Here is a 14401-nt window from a genome sequence, read left to right as displayed (position 1 = left end):
CATGGCCATGCCCAAATGAGTCAATATAGGATATTGAGCTCATTTGATTTAATGAGTCTACTTGGAGTTCAAGATTTAGATTGATCAGAGGATGACACGGTCTATGCCTCACATTGATCAATCTAGATGTCTAGGATAGAAGGACACTTGTCATATATTGTGAGGAGTCACAATTAGTAGTCACAAGGTGATATTGGATCTCGGCATTCTTGTAACTTGGGTAGTAATGATGTGTTGCTAGATACCGCTCATTACTTATGCTCGTAAATGGGTTTAAGGGCATTGCCAACGTTATAAGAACCTATAGGGTCACACACTAAGGACAATTAGATGGAGATTAGGTTCATATGATAAACCAAGAGGATTAGATTTATTTGATGAATCAAATTGGATTAAGAGTAATCCTAATTGGGCTAATTGAGTTGGACTCAAGTTGATTCATGTGTTCAATGCGTCTAATTTAGATTATGACTCATTGAATCAATATAATTAAATGAATTAGATTCATTATATTAAATTGACTTGAATTAAATGGTTGGATTAAATCAACCATGAGAGAGATTAAGTCAAGTTTGACATGACTTGAGAGGAAGATGAAGAGTCAAGTTTGACTTGACTTTATATCACCTCATTGGTGAGTTGGCATTGAGTGGGCCAATGATGATGCTCCACATCATCAAGACTAGCATATGTGTATGCCACCTCATGAGGGAGACCAAGAGTTGTGACTCTTGGTATCCCATGGAGGTTTAAATGCTCTATTTTTGGCCGGCCACTTATGGTTCAAAGGAGTTTTCATTTTGGTGAGTAACTTCCATCTTCTTCCTTGCTCCAATTCTTCTCTCCCTCTCCTCTCCATTGCCGAGACCTTCTTGGAGTGCTAGCACACTCAAAGGTTCTCCTTCCATCGAGTTGTTCGTGTGGATACGCATAGAGAGTTGTCTACCTTGGCAACTTGAGATCCGGCATCTCCTTGGACGAGCGGGATACGAAAAGGGCACGCATCGAAGGTATATGCTCTTCTTCTTTGTAGATCTAGAGTAGATCTAGGTTTTTGTAAACTCGTACTCGTATGCTTTCGAAAGTTTTTACTTCGCACGGATCCGTGGCTGGGGGTTTCTGGGTTTTCGCGACGCGAAAAGCGATTTTCGCGGCCCGAAAAACCCAACAAGGATCCAAGTTGGAGGTGTCTTCCATGGAGTTGGAAGGTGCCTTCATCAGCCTATATAAGGCTGGTCCGAGCAGATGCCAAGGAACAACAACAAATCATGATTTTCTTCTGTGCATTGGTCCAAAAAATGATCCGAAGAAGTCGTAACACTGCTCCGACAACCTGAAGCTCGGAATTTCTCATTCTTAGTTGTTGGTATATTTTTCTGCACTTAAATTATATACTTGTAATTAATCTTGTGAAGATTCTCAAGCATATAGTGATTGCCCATCGAAAACGATCAACGATCGCGAGCTTTGGAGTAGAAGTCGACACAGGCTCCGAACCATGTAACCAAAAGTGTTAGCTTCCGTGTCTTTACTTTTTTGCTGCGTATTTACTTTGAGTTTTCCAAGAAAAAATGAATTAGCCACGAGCGCTATTCACTTCCCCCCCCCCCCCCCCCTCTAGCGCTTTTTGATCCTACACATATTTGGATATGTAATAAATTTTTATACATATTAAAAATTTATATCTATGTGTCATATAAATTTTTATATATACTAAATCATATAAATTTTTATATGTACATAATTTAAATTTCTTGTATCTTTAGTCAATTTTATATCCAACAATTACTTAATATAATTGATCAATCTGAATTCTATAAATGTAAGATAACTTAATTAATTAAATCTAACTAAATCTATCTATTTAAATTAATCAATTCTAATTAAATCTGAATTGTGTGTGCATGTGGGCAACTTAGCGGCATTCTAGGTGTATGAATCACTTCCAAATGGCCCGAGTCAATTTCAAGCACTCGAGGAGCCCGGAATTCCACTCAATCGCCCACAAGCGAGCAAAGTCGTGGTGTTATATATATATATATATATATATATATATATATATATATATATATAGAGTCTTGAGAAATGGCATTTTACTCACTTTTGTTTCTCGTTCCTATATAGTGTTAGTTCTTTCGGTATTAAACTCTTTTATCTTGTCATTTGAAAATTGTATTCCTTATATTCTTTTTGCAACTCTCCTTCAATTATCAAGTAATGTTTGTGCTTTCAAAGAGCTGGGAGACAAAGTAAATCATCTTTCATCCAATAACCTTTGAAATTAAATGTTTGTTTTATAGCAACTATTGAATTTGAATCTCCTATGACTATCATTATAAAATATCAAAATTCACTCTGTAATTTGTTTCACTAGAATCAAAGGAAGTCATAAAATATTTATTAAATTCTGACTATAACTTAAGAGAGTGTTTGGTTTATATTTTTCCCATTGTTATTTTTTATTTTCTAAGAAAATAAAAAATATGTTTAATTTACATTTTCCACATTCGTTTTCTAGAAAAAAAAGAACATTTTTTAAGAAAATGTAAAATGTAGAAAAGTTATTTTCTAAAAAATTGGAAAATGTTGTTTTCTAAAAATGAAAATTGAAAATGCAAACAAATCAAATGCTCCCTAAGGGTTCTCATGGATATTTTGTTTATTCTCTTAATAAAAGTTGTGTTTTTATGAATTTTAAATTAATAGTACTATTAATACTTTATAATTCAGATACATTAGCTTTTAGTTTATATTTTAAACTATAATCTTTATAAATATCATATAAATTATTTCTAATATTTTATATAATATTAGTATCATATAAATTATTTTTAATATTTTATATAATTACATTATTAAATATTTTTAAAATTTTATAAATACTACTACATATATTTTATTGGTATGAAAAAAAAACTCACATCCATATTATTAGTATTTTATACATAAAATAATCATAATAAATTTATATTGAAATGAATCCTCTTATATTTATAGATTGAATTTCAATATATTGATATGTGGAAATTTTTTAAAATTCATTTCATTGATTGTATAAATCCACCTTATTATTTTATTATACTAGAATGTGACCACAAATCAGAAATAGTAATTTTAATTGATTTAATTTGTTTTTTTTTAATTTAAATTCATTGTAGACACAAATTTAAAGAATGACATACATATCATATATGAAAAAATAAACTATCAATAATATGTTAACATATAAATTTAAGTCCGTCAATATTTATCATATTAAAATTAGTATTATCAAATAATATTAAAAATAAATTAATTCATATTCTTTTAAAATTAAGCACATTAATTGAGATAGGTTATGAGTTGTGTATTCTTTATCAAAGACTCTATATTCCTCCAAATGGGACACGTAATTAAAGGATACTGGACTCCTGAGCTGCCCGCTGCGAGCACTTCCCGATTTACCCTAGTGATCGATAGAAAACTTTCGTGGAACCAGACCGATCACCTCATACTCGAGATTACCCAACTTGATTAATTATTTTTATTTATCAAAGACTCTATATGCTAAAAAGAATATTTTGAATTGTCAAAATTTGTCAACCCAATGACAAATTATACTTCTCTAGGAATGAGTTTATAATGGTTATTTTAAATATCAGAACATAAAATTATTTTATTATTTAATTTATTAAAATTTTCAATTAAATTTTATCTGTTTCATTAAATTTTTACAAGTGTTGTTCTATAAACAAATTTAGCAATTGGGTTAAGTGATTTTTGATTGTTATCTAAAATTAAAAGAAATATATTTTATAAAAATAAATTTAACCAATGATTCTTTTAATTTAATATTTAAATATTTAAATAAACTACAATCAATGCCTCAATTAGTTAATAAAATCTAGAAAATTATATTTGAAAACGTTCGACTCCAAATTCAATGGGGTGCGCTTCGGTTCAACGTGTTGCGTCAATGACCCATAATTGTCACCCGATTGGAATGTATATATTTTCATTTTGCACATATTTCTTTGGACAAGAGAATGATTTTCTTAAAATATTTAGTAAAAATAAATAATTTTAAAGATCATTCCATATGTCTCATCTATCAAAAGTTATTCTAGTTCCTCATCGATAAATCGAATATCATCAAAATCTACATTTAAAATATCTATTTCCTTAACTTTTCAAGATCGAGATGAACTTCATTCTATTCAAATGGGAGATGAAAGCAATCTAATGGTGGTTCAAATGATCTCAACCATTTTCAAAAAATAAAAGTTACTTTAAATTGTCAGAAATGTAGGTGGATACGGTTAAAAACCTACAATTGGATCGGCCGAATAAACAAAGGTATACTTAAAAGGAAAAATTGAATAGGACACCCTTTTAACTTTATTTGTAAAAACGTACTAGTCAAAGGAAAAGACAGAAAGGCATACACATTAAAACCACAGTAAATAAATTTAAACAATATTTCTTTCTATGAACACAGCAACTCACCCGTCAGTCCCATGTACAATATCCAGCACACTCAAGCTTGCTCTTTGAACAAGTCTTCAGAAAGGTTTAAGCGAGTCTCATGTCGGCTACACCCACCCCCACGGGTAAAGATAAAGTAAAGAAAGTAGAAGCTGATACAATTGAATAACAAGTTTTTTTGGTGGATCAAATGGGACTCTGATGTCTTTGCAAATTGTTCGTAAAAGCCTTTCAATTGCAGAAAAAAGAGCCTCGACATGGATGAAATCTAGTTGAACTTTCCAATCTCCATCTTCTTTTTTACAGCTCTTTGACCATGGTATATGAATGAATCCAGTATTCCCGAGACGGTGAATATGCCTGCAAGTGAAGTGTACATGTTTAAACGTTAGGGAGAATATATTGCTAATATAATAAGCTCAAGAGATATGGATAATGAAGGAAGATGTGGATCAGCCTTCACTCGTTTCCTATTTTCTGTTTTTATTTTTGATGCAACGGAGACTGAAAATTGACCATTTTAAGGGAAATGACTTTTACTCGTCCAAATTTGGTTTATTTTTCTGATTTTTTAGAAAATTTTCTGCTGGTCAATAGATCACATGGATATCTTCCATTTGATCTGGTGGCACAGGTTCAATTCTTGATTGTTCCTACTCTAATGGATCAAACGAGCAAGCAATGGTGGAGACGGTGAAGCTTGATCCAGCATAGATCCATTTGGAAAATAGAGGAAATGAAAGGAAGATAAAAACATTTCCCTTGTATATATGAATGGTGCTGAAAAGAACAAATGATACCAAAATCGAGGGTCCTGAGAAGAACAAAAGAAATGGTACCTCCAACAATCGCGCAAACATTAGTCAAGAAGTGTAAGAAAGGTATATATCGCTCTGTAGAGGTAACCTGTAAAATGAAACAATGTTTCATTAGTTAGATAAAATAAGAATTGAGCCAAACAATGAAAGAATAAATGCAACCAGGTCAGATTTGTGCATGATGTGTGGATACATTAGCAATTAAATGAATGATGGTTATATTAACTACTTCAAGACAACAGTATTTGGTACGTTTATTTTTTAAAATTCTTGTAAGTGACCAATAAAAAATATGGATTGTTCATTCAAGGTGTCAGCGTATAAGTGTCAATCAACATAAGTATGGAAGAGATAGAAGAAGAGTTAGAGTATTAGAGATGCTCATAAATTATCACCTTAATTGGAGAGAGGTCATAAAAGAACAGAACCCCAGGAACAATTTGTATTCCGCCACTATCGTCATTCCTGAAATGCTCTGTAACGGAGAACTACAGATACATGTAACAAACATTGTAAGAGGTCACTGTCAAAAGTTACATAAATTTTGCTACCAAGCTAACCTGGTTGGACTGGATAGTGCGGCCAGTTATGTCAGTGTAAACAGTCGGAACAACCTAAATAGGAAGATAATAAACGCATTAGTATTCCTCTGGAATCTTCTTGAACAACTGATAAAATTCTTGATTGTTATCCTATTTGCTCAGCTACATATTTAACACAAATGAAGATGTTTCATGTGCATTGAAATAGATAAGAGGCATTGTTAAATCAACCTTGATGAAGTATTGGTACATTCCATATTGTGTGTGTTGCACCCACATCACTCTGAAATTTCCCAAAAAAACAAGAGTGGATGTTGTCAGATAAATGATCATACTGTTTGAACAAATTGAATTAAGAGAACAAAATGCAATAACACGGCAACACAAGTTGGCAAATAATGAAGTTAGGAAGCTACCCATCAAGAGGATTGATGATGCCTGGAAGATATTCTCCGAAAGTTAATCTGTTGATTTTGTGGCTAATCTGAATTCACAAGGATACCAATAGATTACATAGACAGTAATCACTATCGAGTACAGAAACAAGAGCAAGATCACAAAATAAGAATGTATTTAAATTGCAAGGGACAACTTACATTAAAACTGTCTATGTGATATGGAAGTAGGTCAAGAACATGTGCATTAGATTGGCGAAAACTTTTGCCAGGGGCCAGGTGGAAATTTCCTGCCACTTTGTTGACTTCCAAGAAGCCATAGATATTGCACCCTTCACCCGCTTCGTCCTTGATGCGCTGAACAAGACCTTCTCTATTGCACTACAATAGCATGCAAATTTGAAGAGTCACTAACCTTCCAGAGAAAAAGAAAGTAAAACGGATCACTGAAATGACAGGTTGTTTGAAACAAACAAAATGGTTACTTTAGAGAAGCTACTTCCTACTGAATGAAAGAAATAGCATGAAGGAGAAGAAGAAATGGATAGATTCCAGTCTGACAGTCATAACAATATAAAATTAAGGTTTCTACAATATTATACTACTTGCATGTGTGCAGCTTTTCCATAAACTATTTAGCTTGAATATTGCACAATAGATGACACTTACAATATGCTGAAACCATATTAACTCATTTCCTTAAATCTGGAAGCCACTTCATACCAAAATTCTTAGATGGGATGAGGGTAAAGATTTGTAAATTAATAAACTTTCTTGAGATGGAAAAAGGGGTGTATAAAGAGCATATAATTATTACCTGGTCAATCATGTCCGGATCTGATAGCCCCCAACCTTTCTTTCTATAAGCTTCACGAACCTCTTCACAAGAGTTGCAACAATCTTCATCAGACTACAGACAGAAAATTCAAATTTGATTAGTCAGTCACTAAATCACACACATAATTCTTCTTATATTAAAAATTATCCGAGTTTACAAGGTATAAATTAGTTGTATTTTATCTGAGTTGAAATATGGTATATTGAAACAACAGTGTCTTGAAGCCATGAACATAAATACAGCAAGCAATTTAAAAAAATACCAATCAGCAAACATACCGTTTCTGCACCATAGCAGGAACCACAATATGTCTCATTATGTTCAAGCCTTCCACCGTGCCTCTGTAAAGGCTTCTCAATCTGTGACAAATAGTGGGAACTCAATTAACAGTAGACTTTGTGTGTAACATTACATACCACCATGTCACCAACGAAAGTGTATATTACATATGTACAGTTCAGTCTGTAAAATTCTATAGCAGCTTAAGTCAGAGAAACAAGTGTATATTACTTTTCAATGCATATAAGCATAAATCTTATACGGAAGTAGTTTGCTAGAGGTATCTTTTACAACTATGATGGTCATCATTTTGAAAATTATTGGTTTAGCATTCAAATTCAGTAAGATAGTGAAATTGACAATCCACTAATTAACCGGCCTCCAAATCCAAGAAAATTGCTACTGTGTGAAGATCAATATAACAAACTGTTGAGCTTAGTAAACTATTGTTAAGAATCATTATTCATAATTATATGTTGAATAGGACTACTGCTGAGTTTTTGGTTATAAGGTGTGACAATGAATCATACATGTTGTGTAATGATGACAACACAATGCTGAATTATACCCCATTCAACTTCAACATATATGCAACCATAAGAAATGAATCTAATCAATACAGAAGTGATCAACTTCAATTATGCACTTCAGGTTTTTATGTTGATTATTATAAGAATCAGACTTATGGTACATATTTTTTGTTTAAAGCATATGTGTCTATGGTTCTTCTAAAATGGCCACCAAGTTCCTGAATAGTAAGATTATAAGAAGTGCTCTAGACTTGCATGTGAATTTAGATCCATGGCAGCATAACGTTACATAATTTAAAATTTCAGAGCTTTCAAGATGTATGTTCCCCAAGATGAAGGTGTAAAGATTATAACGTAATTTCTCAAAGAATAAAGATCTAAGAGTGTTTGACTAGAAGTTTAGTAAAATCCACAAAAGAAAGGTGAAGAGCATATACCATAGAATCTTGAAAATTGATAACTTTGATAAACAAAATATGATGTCTTATCATAAACATGGCTAGAAAAACATATTATACAGGCCAGTTCACTGTAAAATCTTTGTTACTGAAAAATATTAACCAAATCAATACTGACCTGAGGAGAACCAATTCCGCCTTGTCTAGAACCAATAACATTACCATGGGAATCTAACCTCTTTTTAATTATATCATGTCTCTGAAAAAGTTGGAAAAAGAAAATTACATTATGGTTAACAAGCATAGGAAGGTTGAAACCAAGTAAATAATGCGTAAGAGATACAACTATTAAAAGAGAAATTCTAGCGAGAAACATACTATGTCAAGGTGTTCCTCACCGCTGATGTCCATGGAATCAAGACTGAGCATAGAACATGAAAGGGCAGGAAAGGTGACATCAAACTGCATTTCCATGAGTAATATTCACGAGGGATAATGGAAAAATTGGTCAAACCATTGGCCAGCAAATATCATTGAGAAGCCTTGATTCATAATTAGATTAGGGCTACACATACATTGATCCGAAGTCTTTCGCCTCTTGAAGTATCAACTACAAGTTTTGTTTCTGTAACTGCTTCAAGATACAATCCTGCAACCATAAAATGAAAAGTTGACAACTTAAAATCCAAGCCCAAAAGAACACAGCATCAACAAATCTGGCCAAACTGCATCCGGAATTCTACAATCCCGTCTGTTTTATCCATAATCGAAACATATAAAATTGCCATGTGAATATTGTTGGAACCATATTAGAAATATTGATTCCATTAAATTATTATGGAAATTTTCATTTGGTCTAATCTGAACAAGAGATACATGAATCGGTCAACAACTATAATGCATAGAGATAAAAAAAAGCTTAGAGAAAATGGACCTAGAAGCAAGCCAAAACCAACAATCTACAATAAAGACTTGGCTATTTCAACACTTCTGAATCCCATGAAAAATCCTCAAAAATGCCTCCATAATAGAAGAATATCCTTGTATGTCATCATAGAATGGGTGATCAACAAGATTCCATCTTCCTCAGCTGAAGGATGAGCAATGATATTAGGTAGATATACGAACTGATAGACTGCTGGTTCAGTGGAACTGGTGTCTCTGAAAAGCTTGGCCAAGATCTAATTTTGATCAACAAGGGGTTCGGGCAAGGCCACATTTGGTGTGTGACGTTGAAAAAGGGATATCCAGAGGTGGTGTAGATTATCCAATCTCAATATGGATTTAAATTGAGTAGAGATGAGTGCAAAAGTCAATGTCCTGATTTCCACATCCTAGTGATGCCGCGGTGGTTGATGGGAAAGAAAAATGGTTTTTCCAGACATACAAAGAACATCAGTGTGGGAATTGATGCCTCGATTTCCACATCATAAGTTCATAACAGATGGTGATTGGTGGATTTAATTTCTGGCGATCATCAAATTAGAGCCCATTGTTGCTTATGTACTTGATAATCTGTGTCAAGTAGTAGGGACAGGAAATATAGAATGTTTTTTATGTCTAATGATTGAAATAGTCAGATGTTTGCCTTAGATTGTTGGAATCTTATTATTAAGAATAAAATTTTACTCAAGAGATATAATAAATCAAGTTACAAATTCAATGCAGATGAATAAGAAATAATAGAGAGAAAAAATTCAAAAATAAGTGAAGCATGTTTACAGTTTATTGGCTCAGCTCTCAGAGGTGAATGGATTCAAATAGTCAAAGTTGTAGAATAGGACGCTTATATTTGATCTAAAATACTAGTATGCATGACTAGACTAGCCAATATCTCGAGCAAGTCAATGCTTCCTTCTTCCATTCAACTTAAATTTTAAAGTTCAAACATTTTCGAATGAAAATAATTTTTTTTTCTTGAGCACCTCGCTCTCATTGCTCCAATTTCAGGCTCTATCCTAATCAGCTTTAAAAACAAGGAATTGGCAATCATAGTTGCAACAAATAGAACTCATACATGGCACATATTTTTGAAATTGCAATCCAAATCATACTTTTTTATTCTCGAATATTAGGGGAAAAACATAAGACAGGAGAGAAGAATAAGGAAAATCCAACTTACGGAGCTCGGAGACGAAAAGGAGGAACATGACGACGGAGGAGAGGATGGTGATTATGCCGCCGGAGAGCGTTCGGCTGTGGAAATCCTCGTTGATCTTGGGATTGACATCGAGGTTCCGCAGCTTCCCGAAGATCCCCTCCATCTGATCGATCCACGGAAACAAAACAAGCTAGAGTAATCCGATTCACGACGGCCAACAAAACGAAAGATCGGAGGGGAGAGGAGAAAACAAAGATCTGATCTATAAATCTCTGTTTCTCTTCCTCGTCCTCTTCCTTCTCCTCCGCCTCGCTCCTCTGTATCTCTCACGGAATAGGTATAGAGGATTTGATTGCTTCGAGGTGCGAATTGGTTCATCCGCCGTTAGATTGAGTTATACGCGAATCTCCAGGCAAATTAATCTATCTATCCATAGAAATATAATAAACATAGATTCTGATATACCTAGTATCTCATTGGATGAAGCTATCGGTCCTATTTTGCGCCAAACTTAAAGACGGGCGCATGTAAACAGCAAAGTCCATAGCATCCGGGCAACGAAATACAACATGCCATAAAGAATAATTTACATAAAGTAATTTACAAATTTTAGTTAATAGGGTCAAATGGCATCCTAATATATATATATATATATATATAATTAAAAAATATCTGAATTTTATTTAGATTAAATAAGAATATTATAATCACTAAATTTTTTAATTTAAAATATGTTTGGGCTTTAGGAGTGGGTAACAAAAGTATATATTAATTTATAAAATATATGATTATTTTATATGTAAGAAAAAAAGATAAATAATTAAAAAATAATTATTTTTAAAATGAGTAATAAATTGACTTACATATTTTAAAATGACATATAATAGGCATAAAATGATTTTGATATTTACCATTATTACTAAACATTAAAGACTTTACAATTATGCAAATAGAATATTGATACTAACTTTATACCCTTAATTAAGGGAAATGATGGTTTTTTTATAAAGAGTAAATTCTCCTCTGTTTTATAAAAAAATGTTATGTTTTTCCATTGTTTTGCATATTTTATGTTGATAAGTGATTATGCAATGGCTATATTTTTTTTAACATGGTATAGTTTTTTTATAAGTAAATATTTTTATATAAATTAATAAGAGATAACAGTATAACACCAAATCTGAATAGATATTCAAAGTTATATCTATCTGACTTTTCTATAAGGCATAGGACTTATGCCTAGGGTTATAATATATTTTTTTAATATAATTTTTATTCTTTTTTTTTTTAAATATTCATTTATAATTTAAATTTATGTTAATTTTATTTGTTGTAGTTTTTTAAATAATATATTTTATTTTTTAAACCTAATCAATTTTTTACTTTTTCCATATTAATCTCTTAAAAATATACTTTCTTATAGCGTCTGTCGGTGATCGCATATCATCATCTCTCTTGTCAATGCTTCAAGCTCTTCTCCTCCCTCATTATTTATACATTTTCTTTCACTATCGATGATACTCTTAAAAAAACATTCTTCTCGAGAATATTTTTTCTTACTCTTTTTCTTGATCTTAATAAGAAAAAAATAGTAGTTCTCTATCCATGGGACACGCAGAGTAGGATGTTAGTCTTTTCAGACATCAAATTATTTTATTTTCCCTTTTTTTTTAACATAAATCAGAAAAGGACCAATATTTTTTATTGGAAAACTTAGGGTTTAGAATTAGTTTTCATAGATTTGTATTAATCATATATTTAACTTAGCATGATTCATAATAAAATTTGATAATCTTTAATGTAAATAATCTCTTATACAGTCCGTCTGTGTTCATTCTAATAAACCAAAATAAAAATTAATATTTTTTCTTTTATCAATTTTGGGTAGGTATAGTCTACTTTAAAGTATTATCAAATTGCAAAAGAGTGAGGGTGAATTTTTTTTTAAATTAATATTGTTTTTATTTTTTTATATTTTAAAAGAAATTGTAAACCAATGTCCAAGTCCGGATAAAGACAAAAAGATGAGAGTGAATATTGAAATTTTTTAACAAAATATTAAAGGTTTAAAAATAATTTTTTTACCTAGGGCCTTATGTTCATCCTCTCCCTCTTAAAAATATCTTTATTCTTAGTCATCCATATATGCTGAATCTACATGTGGCGGTTAGATGTCTTGCCTCCGTCAAAATACAAATGTATCGATATTATTATTTGAAGGCTCTGAATATTTTTTTCTTTAGGTAGTCATATAAATTAAACTTCTAACCTCTTTCCATGATAAGTACGAGTGAAACTAAGTCTCTATCTGGATATTCTTTGGATTGTTGTTGCATATGCAACTCCTATCAAAGTTTTTGATGGTATGTTTTTAGAAATATCTTATAAATATAGAGGTACGTTTTGACATTAGTAATTAAAAAGCCATGTATTGATATGTTGCCTATTATGCAATATAAAATATTAGATAGTTAGTTAAATTAATTTAGTTTGGTAAATAAATAAATACATGTCAGTATTATTTAATTTCCTACTTTCTTCTTAATCCATTATTTTTAATCAATTCTAAATGTGTTTAGATGGTGCTCAATATTATCAACCTTAAATATACATAATAAAAGATTCTTTAGGCCCTAGGGCGTAGCACGTACCGTGAACACATGATATTTTTAGTATAATAATTAGGGGTTGAATTTAATAGAAACTCGTGATCTAAAATTTATCCAACCATCCATCTATGTATCTTCCTCTATACTTGTAAGGCCGGAGACGACTAAGGTGGCGAACCACCCAATAAAAAAAATCTTTATATACAATATAACTAGGGTGTAAATGAATTAAGCCCTCATGAGCTATTCGAAACTCGATTCGATAAAAACTCATTTGAGCTCGTTTAATGAGGCTCATTAAGATAAAAAAACCAAGCTCAAGCTTCACAATATTTAACTTATTAGCTCGTGAACATATTCGTTAAGCTCATGAATCAACTTTTAAATAAAAAAATAATAATTTTGATATTGAATTTATAGATTTTACACTCTACACATGCAACATATAGATAAATATATTAAATTTATTTATTAGAATAAAATTATAAATTTTAATAAGAATATTATAATTTTCTCTATAAATATATAATTTAGTTTTTAATCAGTATTTAAATTTATAATTTATATTTATTAAGCTTGTTTAGGTTCGATAGAATAAACTCGTGAACCATGAATATATTCGTTAAATAAAGCTCGAGCTCGGCTCGATTATAAACTAGCAAAACTCAAATATTCAAAAGTTTAGCTCGACTCGATTCGATTACACCCCTAAATATAACATAAATAATACTAATTCATATTTATGTTTTTAGTCATTTATAATAATAATAATAATAACACACTTTTTCTATTTTGACATTTGCATATAGTTTTGGTTTTTATTCTCCATTAAAAAAAAAACTGATTTCTTGGTTAAACTCTAGATTTGTAATTACAAGTGATAGGGTAGGTCGAGCGAATCTAGAGATGATGTTATAGTTAAAGTCAAGATAAGATGATGGTCAAAATTAAAATGAGGTGGTGGCCAAAATGTCGATCTCAACGAGGATTAGCTCCTCACTCCTCAGCGCTAAAACCTTCGATATGAGGGTGGTCGACTCGAGAGCCCGTCAGACTTGCGGGATCTAATGCTCTATTTGTGTTCATTTAATGTATAGTCGGTCGGCTCAAAAGCCGAATCTAGAGGTGATGTTATAGTCAAAGGCCCAAAGGTATGTAAAAATGTCCTCAAGCCTTACATTACGCACACACATCTACTATTCATTTTCTTCTCCACTTTTCGCTCGAGCATCACACTGACTTGAGCATCAGAGGGTCTACGCTAGGGACCCCCTCTCTGGTTCTCATTCTAACGTTCTCTTTGCTCTCTCTCTTTACGGTGTGCACAAGAAGGAGTACCCCAGAGGAGTGCTAGGTGTTAGTTCTTCTCCATCTCAGAGTCTTCTCCGAGTCAACAACAGAGCCATCTGCCCAACGCGTCATCTCCA

The 14401-nt window shown here is 31.9% G+C and overlaps 1 protein-coding gene across 1 annotated transcript; it reads right to left on the bottom strand.

Annotated features, from left to right (window-relative positions):
• Nucleotides 1-4421: 4421 nt before the first annotated feature.
• On the bottom strand, nt 4422-10716 carry LOC122056532 (endoplasmic reticulum-Golgi intermediate compartment protein 3-like). Its single transcript, XM_042618529.1, has 13 exons — nt 10387-10716; nt 8840-8913; nt 8643-8726; nt 8443-8523; nt 7336-7416; nt 7037-7129; nt 6421-6600; nt 6241-6308; nt 6056-6107; nt 5843-5896; nt 5678-5770; nt 5304-5370; nt 4422-4824 (listed from the first exon to the last, which is right to left on the bottom strand). Exons 1-13 carry the CDS (start codon nt 10526-10528, stop codon nt 4733-4735), a joined length of 1161 nt encoding a protein of 386 aa, XP_042474463.1. The 5' UTR covers nt 10529-10716; the 3' UTR covers nt 4422-4732.
• Nucleotides 10717-14401: the final 3685 nt, after the last annotated feature.

Source organism: Zingiber officinale, chromosome 3B (genome assembly GCF_018446385.1).
Source record: "Zingiber officinale cultivar Zhangliang chromosome 3B, Zo_v1.1, whole genome shotgun sequence".
In the NCBI taxonomy this organism is placed as follows: Eukaryota; Viridiplantae; Streptophyta; class Magnoliopsida; order Zingiberales; family Zingiberaceae; genus Zingiber; species Zingiber officinale.
This window is presented reverse-complemented; position numbering and strand designations above follow the sequence as displayed.

Coding starts and splice junctions, on each gene's coding strand:
- LOC122056532 (XM_042618529.1), bottom strand. CDS start 10,528: ATGGAGGGGATCTTCGGGAAGCTGCGGAACCTCGATGTCAATCCCAAG. Junction 7,417..8,442: donor GCGGAATTGGTTCTCCTCAG/GTCAGTATTGAT, acceptor TATTTGTCACAG/ATTGAGAAGCCTTTACAGAG. Junction 6,309..6,420: donor ATCACATAGACAGTTTTAAT/GTAAGTTGTCCC, acceptor TTGTGAATTCAG/ATTAGCCACAAAATCAACAG.